The sequence below is a fragment of the Passer montanus genome, unplaced genomic scaffold (genome assembly GCF_014805655.1).
Source record: "Passer montanus isolate IOZ18808 unplaced genomic scaffold, ASM1480565v1 scaffold40, whole genome shotgun sequence".
Classification (NCBI taxonomy): Eukaryota; Metazoa; Chordata; class Aves; order Passeriformes; family Passeridae; genus Passer; species Passer montanus.
Genome location: NW_024368819.1, coordinates 2,050,015 through 2,063,987, shown reverse-complemented (window position 1 = coordinate 2,063,987; position 13,973 = coordinate 2,050,015). Strand labels below are relative to the sequence as shown.

The 13,973-nt window shown below is 44.5% G+C and overlaps 1 protein-coding gene across 3 annotated transcripts in view; it reads right to left on the bottom strand.

The window, feature by feature from the left end:
- Positions 1-11,848: 11,848 nt before the first annotated feature.
- The window catches only part of LOC120506873, a 2,620-nt gene continuing 495 nt past the window's right edge, over positions 11,849-13,973 (bottom strand). The window contains exons 1-4 of one of the 3 annotated variants that reach the window (XM_039718969.1): positions 13,027-13,099; positions 12,901-12,949; positions 12,699-12,814; positions 11,849-12,491 (exon numbers count right to left, since the gene is read on the bottom strand). In XM_039718969.1, coding sequence (XP_039574903.1) covers positions 12,290-12,491; positions 12,699-12,814; positions 12,901-12,949; positions 13,027-13,058 — 399 coding nt within the window. In that variant the 5' untranslated portion in view covers positions 13,059-13,099 and the 3' untranslated portion in view covers positions 11,849-12,289. Of the gene's footprint in view, positions 12,492-12,698; positions 12,815-12,900; positions 12,950-13,026; positions 13,100-13,973 lie in introns of those variants that run through there. The other 2 variants (XM_039718967.1, XM_039718968.1) reach the window with 2 other exon arrangements.

Sequence of the window (13,973 nt, the reverse complement as noted above, 5' to 3'; positions counted from 1 at the left end):
GAAAAGAGAAAAGTAGTCCAGCTGAAGCACAGCTGGACAACTTTTCTTGTTCTTATTATTTGATGCCCTCCAGGATATAAAGAAAGTCTGTGCTCCATTGTTCCAGTGACAGAATAAGGCCTGCTGAGACCCCACCACTTCATTACAAAGCATCTCATGATGCAGCAAACACAGAAGGCCACAGCTGGCCAGCTCTGGGAAAATCAGAAAAAGGGGTTTCTAACTTAAAATGGCTTGAATTCAGACTGTCTGAATTCCCCTGCTAGTCAAAGCACACAGCATTATTTCTTGGTTGGGAAGGAAATGCCTGTCACCTATGCTGCCAGTTACCCTACATCTGGTTTTAAGGGGCTGCTGCCTCCACAGTGGATGTTGTGGCTGGAAAGAGAAGCTCTAGGACCTGACTGTCCACTGGACATCATAGTGCAGGGGGGTACCCCTGGACCAGCTCCCACCTGCCCCTGTCTCACAGTGCTGACAAGTCAGGCAAACACTTGTGCTGCAAACCACGTTCTGCTTCAGTCAGTTGCTTGGGTTGTTTCCCTCAGCCCTATCAGCATCACCTCTCTTATCTGGAGTGAGCACAAGGCATTTTGCTCCTCCATACACCCCGAGCCTGCCTGGAGAGCGAGCAAGCCCAGATCTAGAGCAGAGAGGTAGCAGCTCCAAGATCACCTCCCTCTCTCCATAGCCCTAACAGGGCAAACCCAACCAAAGGAGAGAGCCCTGCAGATCCCCCACAGGGAATGGGGTGCACAAGAATAAAACTAGCCCCCAACATCCCTGCCGTGACCCATCTGCCTCCCTAGGGCCTGCCAGCAACGGAGCTGCTCCGGGATGCAAGGATTGTGACAGTGATCTTGCTGATAGAAAATCAGCCTTCCAGTGGCACAGCCACTTAAAACTGAAGACTGTAAGTAAAGCTGTACACATCCATCCCCTGTTGCCTCAAACCTTTCCTCACTGCTGTTTCTTCAGTAGCTTTGCTGGGAAATAAGAGACCACTGCTCATGCTTTTGCCTTCAGCCATACACTGGCCTCTGCCCCAGGTGCTGTTGTAAGCCCTGTCCTGTTCCCTGAAATCTCCCATTCCTCAGGTTACACATCTCCCTTTTGTTGTTTCTGCAGAAGCAATTCCTTCAGCAGGAATTGAATAAGGCCGAAAAGAAAAGAAAAGAAAAGAAAAGAAAAGAAAAGAAAAGAAAAGAAAAGAAAAGAAAAGAAAAGAAAAGAAAAGAAAAGAAAAGAAAAGAAAATAACTAAAATATTTAGGGGTAAAAAAGGACAAACCCAAACCATGCAATTTTGGAGTTTCCAAAATGAATGAAACATGGCAAACATTTTCAACTGCACCCAAAAATTTATGGAGGAAATAAATACCTATCTACATTTCTTGAAAGAAATTGTTTTGAAAATGCCACAGCATTCTATTTCACTGCCTCTTAAATATAACCCTCTGATTTGCTATTTTAAAGTGGCATTTTCCACTCAAAAGAAACATGAAATAAAAGAAAGTGTGAGCAACAAGAGGGGTAACTAACCTCAAAACAAAATGTTATATTCAAAATGCAATTTGGGCTGACCCAAAATAACACATTGGGTTTTTTTCCTATTTCCCCCAAGAAAAACAAGCGGGGGAAAAAAATAAAAAAGGAAATATTACCATTTATTTGGCCTTGATGCAATCTAGTTCTTTTACTCTCCATTTTCCAGCTCAGCCCCTGAGCTGAAGCAGCTATTATTTCCCCAGGTCTTTCAGAGGTTTTGTTCTCTGCTTTGTGCTTTCCTGACACGCAGACATGAAGCAAGCAACAAACCCTTGCTCCTTGGGCCAAACTGAGCCCTCGAGTACCCCATTTTATTCCATCCTTAACTACTACATAAGGAGTCAGCATTTTCCAGGCCACCTGACTTCAGAATTTCAAGAGCCTCTAAAATGCTCAATGCAGATTCAGTATTCACATGAGTGTGTAAAGCAGGTAGGGTAAAGGCAATCTGTTCCTATTAATATTTCTACCTCTGTCACATTTACTGTGTGGCTTTGAGTTGATTTGTTCCCATGGCCCAGTTTGCCTAACTCCAGAGCAGAAATGAGGTTTATCAGTACAGCAAGCTGCTGTGCCTAATCATGGGTGAAGTCTCCTGAAAATATCATGTTAACCACTGCACAGGTGTGCAGTGAAGTTTCTTTCCCTCTACTTCACCATCTACAGAACTCCAAAAGGATTTCATGCTCTAAACTTGCCTGACCATGTGTCTCTTTTGTGATGTTACTCTGCTTGCAAGGGCAGCCAAGCTTTGAGAAAAACAGCTTCTTCCCTCCCACCTTTCCCCTTTACATTTTTGGGGTTTTTTGCATCTTCCTCCCGTGGGTTTCCGGCAGTTCCTTACAGCCCCACAACAGACAGCTGTGCTCACTGTACCTGTGTGTGTGTGTCTGACTTTTCACCCCCCAGGAGATTTGTCTGCAAGATAAGCACCAGCTCGCGGAAATCCTGTGTCACCGACCTTACGGCAGCTTTTCGTAGTGGGGATCCCAGTGACACTCTGTCCTTCTGGAAGTCTTGCTGACAGACACATCCACGTATTTTGCACCCCTTGAAAATCTGAAGTAAAGATTTGGGTGCTTTACACCATCACCACCAACAATGGAGGATTTTTCACTGCTCTGTGGTTTTGCTGTGGCCAAGCTTACTTTCATTTTCACATGGTGGAAGGGAATGTGGTGTCTCAGTTTTGGCCAGGGAATCCTGGACTGAGGTTCTGCATGATGTACCCTAAAGTCACTGCACACACAAGAATGATCCCTCTGGGTGGGATTGACAGGGAATTTATCCCTTGAGATCTGGGAGAGCAGGGGTATAAATGCACTGAAGTTAGAAAGCTCTTAGTTGGGTGATGACTATAAAGAAAGAAAGGAGCAGTGAAGGGAGGACAAACTGGGGAGGCAGGTGAGGTGGGTGAGGCACAAGTCTCCTGCATGGGAGACTCCTGTCTTCTTGATGTGGAAGAAGATCAGATCACTGCAGATGAAGAAGGGCTTGCTGGGGAAAAAAAAAAAAACATATCCAGGAAAAAAAAATAATATCCCAAAGATGCTTGTTAGGAACTCAGAATGGGCCTGGGCCTTGGACATCTGGTTGTCCTAAATTAGAAAGAAGTGGGGTACAGAGTCCCTGTGGTTTTAGAGAAGTTCATGGGTACCTAAGAGCAGGCAGTCACATTTCAGCCTTTCCAAAGGAGCCACCTTAGTGCCTGGAATTGCAGCCTTCTCCTCAACATCACAGCAAAACTTCCCAAGACTGTTAAATTTTAATAACAAAGACACATAAATACACATAAGAAGACAAAAACAGGCTCTCCTTTTCCTAAAGTTGGCAGTGCATATGAGATAAAGATTTTCCAATTCCACTCAAACTGAATGGGTATACATATGCATTTCTTTTCCTAGTTTAGAAAAGCAAAAAGTATTTATTTGGCTTTTGTTTCAAAAATCACTATGCTGTGACATTTTTCAGCAAAATGTTTCAATTAGGGTTTTATTGTTCTTTCTTTAATTTTTTTCCCAAGTAAGATGGATTTAGTATCTTGTTCCACAGACTCAGCAGGAGAGTAAATCAAAATTTCTAGGAAACTGGAAAGTCTCAAGTGAAAATACCTGAGTACAAAGCAAAGATGTAAGACTGAGGACATGGAAGTAAAAACATTTCCTTTGGGAGGAGAAGCTCTTGTATTCATGACTTCCAGTTTAAACAGAAATGTCTTCCCTCAGAAATTTTGCATTGCTGCCAACCTGGGAGATGTAGCACAACTAAAAGAGGAAAAAAAAATCCCTAGGACTTGATGACAACATTAAGGAATTCCAGAGACTCTCCTACAGGAAATAAAAGTCCAAAACTGAAAAGGAAAGAGGCCAACAACACCCTTCAGTTAAAAACACTCTGTAAGCCATTGTTTTATAGACAAAAACGTCAAGGGAGACAGTGTCTTCTGGTGGCGTATATTCCCATATTTCCTCTTCCTTGTGATCTTGGGTAGGACATTTGTGTCGAGCCCAGTTACCCCACAGGAGGCTGAGTAACATTTACTGCAATGTTTAGATATGGGAGAGCCTTGCCCTCCCAAGTTAGCCCAGGATACTGTCCAACCACGGCACTCCAGGAGAGGGATTGCCCGTATCTGATACTTGAACGAGATTGCAAAAAACTCTTTCCCCTGAACACTTGCAAGTAAAACTGACATTGAATACAGGCAGGAAGGAAAGTCTCACTCAGGCTGAATTTGGGGGTTCCCTCTGTATACCCACAGGCTAATGAAGCTGATGGCACTCTGAAGCTACAGTTTGGTTCCTGGGAGCCATGTATATGGAGAGAGAATTTGGCATTAAACCCATGAACCCCAAAAGGAGGTCTCTGTTTCTGCAGGAGTGCACAAGGCAAGGTTTCCATAGCTGCAGGAGAGAAGTTAAAGATCAGCTGCTGCTCTCACCATGGTATATACATCAAAAATAAAGGTGCAGTGGTCTTACTCCTGGTGTATACCACCATACTAGAGAAGAAAAACAATTCTCCAATAACCTTGATTAGGAGAAAAACATCTAGAGCTAATAAGATAATTCTTTACACAAGGCATGACCAGCCCTTCTCAGGCTGCAAACCACTAAGCAAAATTTTCATGCCATGAGGAGCCACCAGATCCTGATCCCTGAGTCTGAATAACATGTGGAGGATGAACTGGGAGGCAGAAAGTGAGAGCTGCCCATCACTGAGTTCTGCATCTCCCTGGCTCATGCTGGGTGTTGGACCACAGGGGTTCCTGCATAGGCTCACATCCACCAGGCAGTCGGCCACCCCCGATCCAGCACTGGGCTTAATTTTCACAGCCACACACATCGCCAAACATCTCTAATTCAGTGGGAATTAGAGGCTTTAAGATCCAACTTCCATGATTCAGAAGCTTACAATTTTGCGGGACATGGGTGCGCTTCCCTCACGTGGGACATCTGAAAGGCCAAGGCTTGCTCATCTTCAAAATTACATGTAGGGTTTGGATATCTTTCATGTCGCAGTGCAATTTCCAGGATGAATGCATGTGCTGCACCTCTTTATGGTAAGTGTGTTTTAATTTAGGCCTCTGTGATGTAAGACCCTGAAAAGTGCATTTAAAATTGAAAAGGCAGCTGGTCCTCAACACTAAAGGCACAAAGACGATACCACAAAACATCTTCTGAAGGGTGTGCCTTCTTCAAACACACCTTCATTAGAAAGATTAAAATTCAGGAGAGAGACAGCACATGTCTTACAGTCATTATTAAAAAACAAAACCAAAAAAGTCAGTGGAAACATTATAACTATGAATCTAAGTTTAGTTCTTTATCCAAGTTGCATGTTGGCACAAGTGCAAAGGAAAGGGCTCTTGTTGAGGCAGCAAGTATTTGTAGGTGAAAACACTACTTTAAAGGGTGAAAAACATGTTTCATCTGTAGAGAGCTATTTTTGAACTTGGAAATTAGGGCATAAAGGATTTTCCTAGGGCAGAAATGCACAGTCGAGCACTTTTACTCAGGCCACACAAGGCAAACAACTACAACCATGTTCTGTTTGATGGGGCACATTCACAGCAGCATTTCATTTTAATCCATGATGATATAAACTAGAAGGAGAGAATTAGCAGTGGATAGTAGTGCAGGAGAGAATTAGCAGTATTTAGGCTTGAAGCATTTAACTTTTCTCCAAAATTCTTCTAAGTTTGGAGTAATTCTTGTATGTCTCACAAACATGTTGGAATTTATTTCTGTCCTTTCCAACAGTAAATTACAGGGGAATAGAGGATCTCAGGTGATTTATGCACCACTCACAGCCATGAAACTAGACACACACAAACAAGAACAGGGAATTAAACTCAAGTGGATGTTGTCTTCCTGTCTTAAATGACTCCCAAATGTTCTTGAGTTTGAGTTCTCTTCCTGACACCCAGGTATCTCCTTGGGTTGTAGTTCCTTCTGCTGTAATGGAACACCTACACCTAATGGAACTACCTCTACAAATGACTGTGAAGGATACAAATGAAAATTAGCATATAAGATCAGACATGACTACACAGATACTCTAACTATAAAAAAAGTCCCAATATATAATTTATTATATTTTAAATTTTTTTTCAAGATCTCATGTTTCTTAGTGATTATCTCCACCCTAATATTTGAAAAATCAATAAAAGTAAATAGTGTGTCATAAAGTGCCATTGTTAAAAGGTCAAAGCCCCTTTTGGGGTAGCTGTTTGCAGCAAAGTTACTGCAGAGGTTCCAGAGCTTCCTGCAATAGGAGACATTATGGTTAAAGAAAGCTCTGCCTGTGATATTGGTGACAGCTAAATGGTAGTTGCACAAAGCCCTTACCACTGCTTGCATTCCTTAGAAAGTCCAGGGCAACAAGCTCTGGTGACCTTTCCCAAAAGGTTCCTTGCCCATCCTGTTACTGGAGTAGGTCCACCTGCAGAGGGGATAGAATTGACCTTGCCACAGGAAGGTGGAAATCATCTCTGCTTTCTGCCCTCTCAGGATTTTAAAGAGAGCCATCCCTGTTTCTTTCAAGAAAACAAAGACTTGTCCTGCTTTGCCTGCAAGCCAGAGAGAGGCCAAAATTTAGACTGCCATCTCCCAATATTTTGATCAAGCCTTGTGGGAGAGCTTTCACCTTTGTACTTTTTTAGGCTAAAAAATGTCAAAGAGATGACCCAAATCTCTTTAGAGCTGAGCAGGAACCAACTTATAGGAAGTGTTTCAATGTCACAGCTATCCAGAATCCAGAGCATTTTGTGTGGCAACAAATTAAATACTGGTAGTGTGGTAATGTCTTTGGCACAAAGAGAAGCAGTTATGTGCAAGGTATTGCATCCAGACCATGTGGTTATAGAGCAGTTCTTTCATCCCTCCATGAGTTTTGGACCACAACTCCACTTGTATGGAAGGAGCAGATCAAGTGGGTGAGAAGAAGCAAAATGTAAAAGATAAAGGAAAAGCCCAGATTCCGTGATATGTTTGATGAAGACAAAACTGATAGTGTTAAAAAAATACCATCATTCACCAAAATGTCATCTTCAAATGCTCTCTAGCTCTCTGTTAGTTTTGGGGTTTTTTTTAATGGTGACAAAATGCAGAGATTCATGTCCACACTGAACATGTGACTCTGAAGACATGCATGGTTCCAGCATACATGTGTGTTCTCCAGTGCATGAAATCAGAAGGCAGGAATTTACCATAAGTCACTGAAGGTCCATAATGGCTATTTAAAATAAAATACCTCTTCTGGATTGTCTGATCCTGCTGCCACTGCCTTCAGTGGGGCTGAATAAGGCAGTTATCATCAGTGCCATGTAACTCCTCCCTTTCAAACCATCCCTCCAGCCATACTTTGTAAAGCTACAGTCAAATAATTATCATGTGTAAAAGTACGTGCAGGAGGGGATGAAATTCTCTTCCTAAACATAGCTTACAGCACATCCATTTAAGTGTAAATGCTGGGGTTTCTAGACTTGAAGAGAAAAACAGAATCAAAGGCAAATGTTTACCTGCCATGGATATGGAGGTTTCCTTCAAAGTTTCTTCAACTTAAGTCAAGTACTCCTGGTTAGGGAAGTGAAGCTCATTTTTCAGAATGCTGTCCATTTGCTATTTTCTAAATAATTCTTCTTGGTCACACTAAACCTTAAATTAACCCCCACTCCCACCCGCGTGCAATTTTAGCATGATGGCATTAACTGCAGAAGGAACAAAAAAAGCCCTTCAGCTGCCACTTCAGCATGCCCCATATCTTGGATTGTTTTTACTTTCAGCTTTTAAGGTCAGAACAGGCATCCAGCAATAACCAGCCCTAAAAAAGAGACTGGTTATCCAGTCTCTTTTTTCCTCTAAGAGACTGGAGAGTCTACTGTCTTAAAAAAGGGAGCTCTGTGAGCAGGATCAAGCTTGTGCTTTTGGTCTTGTAGATGTGAAGCTCTCATAAGCTGGTCTTGCATTTCTGGGCTTTGTTAAGCCTGGCTGCAAACACTGCTGGGGATGCAAGCTGGCAGTGGGCACCTGGAAGGCCTTGCATCCAGTACCTGCAAATAGCAGCTTCTCTTAACAACCACACAAAGAGCAGAGCTGTGAGTCTTCATTCCCTTCTAGATGGAGCTGGCATCCATACTGGAGTATATGTACAGTCCCCAAAGGTTTTTGTGTGAAGTGACTAATCACTTTTCTCCTTAGAACTGGCAGGGAAGCATAATATGTGTGTGAGTACCAGAACATAAAAGGAGCGCAGGATTATTTTCCATGGGAATCCTTGGGAACATCTTGGAGGGTGGCTGTCTAAGGAGGTGTTCTCTGCAGGAACATTAAACTCTCCTCCCAGCTTCCTCACCATGTGCTGCGACTTATCCCAAAGCTATTCAGTGGTGCATGGGGTTAACCATGAGACTTCTTTAGCTCTAACTCTCCACCTCTGAGTCCTTCCAGGACACTCATAAGGCATGTGCTATATTTGCCTAGCTGGAGTTGTTATGAGGATGTTGACACAAGGGAAAATATCTGCCTGAAGAAGAGGGTGGACTGGCACCCTTTGAAATTAAATATGGCCCAGCATCTGCAAAGGACTGAGTGGGTCAGTGTCACTGAGTAGCCCTGAAGCCAAGGGCTGAGTAAATGAGGATACAGCCAGGGTATATACAACTCATTTCCCCTGTGTACCATCAAACATCTCACCCAGCCATGTCAGCATTTCCATATTTCAAATGCTTAATTTAACTCCAGAAGCCTTTCCTGATTGATACCTGTGCGGGGGTTTCTCCCACAACCAGGTCTAGACTGGGTAAACCAGCAATTATAACCACTCAGACACTGAATAGGACCCTGTACTCACAGCAAGACACCATGTGCGAAAAGGAGGTCAAGCCACAAAAACTGGTTTTGCCAAAGTAGTCAGTCAACTGTTCATCATGTCATCTGCTGAGGCTGATCAAAGAGCTTTGCAATAAAGGGAACGTGGGTGTTCAGAGGGGATGGTCTCACAATAGCTGTGAGAAAAGGGAGGAACACCCAAGTGAAGTTTGGCTATCAGAAGGCAACTTTCTGAAATGCACTTAAAGGTTCAAACCTGATTCAAATGACCCCCAAGGAGGGGAGGAAAAGGTGTGCACAACTCCAGTGTTTTTCTAAGATCCATCCGCTTTTGTGCTCCCTGAAGTAAAACCAGATTATTTGGCATCTGTTTGTTCAGTTCTCATGAGGCCCTGGAAACAGCTGTATCAAAAATGCAGAAACCTCTCAAGGGTGGAAAGGCATCTTGAGAGAAGAGCAGCCCTTCCCTCATGCCAAAAGTAGCCTGGCTTTAGGACTAATCCTGAGGTTGCAGTGACACTTGCAAAGGTCCTGCACACTTATTTTTCAGTTTGATGGGCCAGGGCATGCTGAGTTGGGAACGCACAGGAGCAAAGCACCACTGCAGAACTGGCAGCAGAAAGTGAAGGTTTTGTAGCAGTTTTTCCTTCCAAGCATTCAGCACAAAAAGGTATGCAAAAAAGTTCAAGAAGCAGCCGTGCACCCATCTCTTGTTGAGTCCATATCACGGACTTGACTCTAGTGGCACTCCCAAAACCATCATCCTGCACCACTATGTGTGAAAGAATCACCCCCACCAACACTGCTCTCACTAAACCTGCTAATGCCACCCTCTCACCAGCGTGGAATTTGGGGGTGGGTAGGCTGAAGTGTTGAACTCAAGATTAGAGCATTTTCCTGCTATCTGCACCACAAAGACAAAGTGCCATGTGCTTGTGAGACTACAATTTAGGTTTGTTATCGTCCCTTTATATCAAAAGGAAGTTATGCACACAAAGGAAACACAAAACCACCATGTCAGGGGGGCTATAAATCACTTACTGCTGAATATTAAGAGGGCAACAGAGTGCCCAGTAGGAAAGCAAGGGTTTTGAAAATACTGCTTTTCCTCACCATCTCCCCATTTCAATAAACTTTGCTTTTATTTTGAGAGAGGATGAAGGAGAGCACGAGGTTTGAGGAACACAGCTACGAATGACACCAGATTTGTCCCATAGGCATGACTCATGCCTGACTGTGCGCACTGGTCAATGTCTTCCCGGCCCTCAGCACATTTGCTGCTGTTTCCCAAGCTGATCCCATGGTGTCCAGAAAAGCCATACAGGCAAGGGCACAGAGATGGCCTCAACTTTCTGTCCTAGTAAAATACAGGTTTACAAAAACCTGTAAAATGAAGAAAAATGGGGAAGTGGGATAGTCAGCTCATCTGGCAGCAAGGGTCCGTTCTGCCTGCCTGCTCTGGTCTTACCAGCCTCCAAAAGGACATCCTGGGAAGACTGCAAGGAGCTCTCCACATCCTCTTCCCCTGGCAGGTGCCCAAAAAGGATCCCAACAATTCTCCAAACCACATGCTAAAATCCCACTCCTGATGAAAAAAAAAACTCTGTATTTCCAAACTCTGTGACCTCCCAAAAAGTGTCAGCCCTGAAAGACTTTACTCTGACTTCAAATGTTGCAGAATGCTTTTGTAGCTCTTAAATTCTGAGCAATTATGATGGGGAAAAATACAGATGTAATCATTGCTTTTAAAATATGATTGCTGCTCAAAAGAATTATTGGGGAGGGGGGTAATTGTCTGGAGGATGGCATGATTCAGGACTGCTGACTTCCACTCCTCACTCATTCAAAGTCACCAAGTGAGTCAGTGGAAAAATCATTGAATTCAGCACAGTCAACAGGGTACCAACATTCATAATTAGGTTCCTAAATCAACAGTGTGGAAGATTTCAGCTCAAAGGCTGAAAGGCTTTACAAGTGAGAGTAAGTGAAGGCAGGAGGCTACATTGCAAGCCTGCAGTAAATGCCATCCTGAACTTTGACACTTCAAATTCCAGTGGTTCTCACACTAAATAAGTGCTAGCTAAAGGTGTAACAGCACTCAGGGAAGTTTATTCCAACCCAAGCAGAAACAAGGTTCTCTGCAACAGCTAAAGTATTACTCTGCAAAATAAATGTTTCTTTTGAATACAAAACACAGGACAGTCATAGCAGGCAAATCGTTAGTATGCAGGAGCTGCTGCCTTGAAGCTCTGCCACCAAAGGCTAATTAATTCTAGGTACCTTAACGATCGCATCACAGGGAAGCGCTACTCTGTGTCTGAGCAGAAGCTCTGTGTACAAACACCACAACGCACAAACAGAAATCACACCTCTGAGAGAGAGCCTTTTCATTCAGAAAAGTCAGTCAGCTCCAACACGCTACTTACAAGAACCGGCACAGTAACCTGAATATTAGAAAAATAAATTCAATACTTCAGTGAAAGTAATAGTAAGAGGGTTGCGCAGTGAGGGAGAGAAATCATTAAGAGAATAAATCGCTTAGCAGCTTGCAAACCGGCAGGACAGTGAAAGCAGAGATCAAATAAGAGATCTTGCAAATCCACAGGAAATGACTCAAGCTAGATCAAGTAAAACTTCAGCTTCCAAGCCTCAGACACATTTGCTTCTTACCATAGGGGTAAATATGTGCACACACAACATAAGCACATAAAAATACATCCAGATCACATAGACAAGCTCTCAAGTATTAATCAGACAGTGATTAATACCCAGTCCACCTCAGAGGTATAACCATTATAATGGCCTTTTAATTACATGATAGTGCCCTGGGTTTTTCACAGGGCTATAACTCTCCCCATATTCTGCTTCTGTAGTAACCAACTGCTAAATGCCACGCTCCTCACTTCAGGCACATCCATGCTCCTGCTAATCACAGAAATTTTTGGCATGAAAGACTTTTGAGGATGTTAGAGGTCTGTGCAATCTCAGCATCCTTTGGGGGGAAAAAACAGACATAGGATGGGTGGAACTGTGTCAAATCATTACATCTGGTCTTTTATTGTACAGCAGCTGAAGACGTTCCTGCCATTTCCTTGCCCCCAACCGCTTACTCCTGCCCTGACACTTCCTTTTGCTGCCAGCTCAGCTTTGCCAAGATGTTTATCATGCCATTCTGCAAGCTGCATCCTTGAATAACTTTCCAAAAGAAAGAGATATTGGGGGGTATTATTAGCTGGGAGCATTTAGCAGATCCAGCAGTGTCACTCCTCAGTGAGGGATGCATTAGCACAGCCAAGGGGGTGACAAACTGGGCTTTGCAAAGGAAAGGGTGGGAAGGGGGTGAAGGGGATAGGCAGCATTGCCGAAAGAGCACCCACAGTCTGACAAAGGGAGGACAGCAGGCTTGTACTCTCACACATGATCTGGTGTGATGGCCAAACCTCTAGCTGTGACAGGAACGAAATATTGTGCCACAAAGCTGCAGATTCTGGTACCACCTCCAAAGGACACGCTGCTTCTCCCTGAGGAGAAGACTTCAAAGCTTTCATCAGCTCTTGCCTCCATCTCATTACTAGCAGTCCACAGGTTTCTCTCCAAGTTTCCACTTCTGTTCCTGAAAAGAAAATTTACAGCACTTAGAAACTGAAACCCAACAGAGCAGAAACACAATTTCCACAACAAAATCTGAAGGCCCGTTCAAGACTAAATCCCATAGACTAGACTTGAAAGTTGAATCAGTATGTGACTCCCTTAGGAACTGCAGCCATAACGAGACTGAATATCCCAACGTAGTGAGAGCAGAGATGGCACATCTCCCTACCTGCAGTGGGAAAGGGATGCTGCAGTGGAGGGGCCTGCAAAAGCTGGAGGGCAAGGTGATGTGCTTAGGTGGTTCAGACACATTTCTTCTCCCAGGATTGCCCAAACACAGAAAACCTGATGGGGGAAGCAAAACCAAAACTCACAGCTAGTTATTTAACTTCATGGGCCAAACTATCTTTTCTAAAGTCACCTCCTGTTACCTCTTCTCTGTGGACCAAGCAAGTCCTGAGGGCAGATGTCATGGTGCAGCTATGAACACAACACAAGTTGGTAGAGTGTTTACAGTTATGGCACTGTTCATTGCAGCAAAAAACATTTGAACTGACCTACGAGAAAAGCTGTACGATGTTACCAGCATGCCCCCCACAGCAATTCTGAATGTGGCTCCAGGGGGTGATTTGAGCTCTCCTAGAGGGCAAAGTGAGGTGGGAAGAACACAAGGATAGTGAGAAATCAACACCTGAACCTCGGGACATGCTGCTGGGGGGGGCAAAATTAGTTCCCTGGGCTTCTTCTCCTGACCAGCTTCCAGACCACTCACTGGGCACAGGGCATCACGGTGGAAACGCTTCTTATGGGTCTCATCAGCCACTATGAGGAGCTGCACCAAGCCAGGCTGCTCTGGGACAAACCGAACCAAGCTGAGCCAGGCTGGGCAGAACCCAGCCAGGCTGGGAGGTCAGGTTGAGGTGAACCAAGAGGTCCAGAAAAGGGCAGCCAAGTTGATGAAGGGCCTGGAGCACAAGTCCCATGAGCAGCAGCTGAGGGAGATGGGGTTGTTCAGACTGAGAAAAGGCGGCTCGGGGTGACCTTATCACTCTCTACAAGTACCTGAAAGGAGCATCTGGCAAAGCTGGGGTTGGCCTCTTCTCCAAGTCAGCCACTGACAGGACAAGAAGACACACTCTTATGGTGCACCAGGAGAGTTTCAGGTTGGACATTAGGAGGAATTTCTTCACAGAATGGGTCGGTAGACATTGGAATGGTCTGCCCAGGGACGTGGTGGAGTCACTGCCCCCAGAGGTGTTTCAGGGAAGACTGGACGTGGCACTCGGTGCCACGGTGTGACTGACCCGCTGCTCGGTCACAGGTTGGACTCGATGATCTCAGAGGACTTTTCTAACCTAATCGATTCTGTGATTTTAAGCGCGGCCTGGCGGGGCTGAGCTAGGTCTTGCTGAGTCCGGCTGCGCAGGGCTAAGCGGGGCCGGGTGAGGCTGAACCCGGACCGGCTGGGCCGAGCCGAGCCGGGCCGGGCCGGGCCGTACGGCAC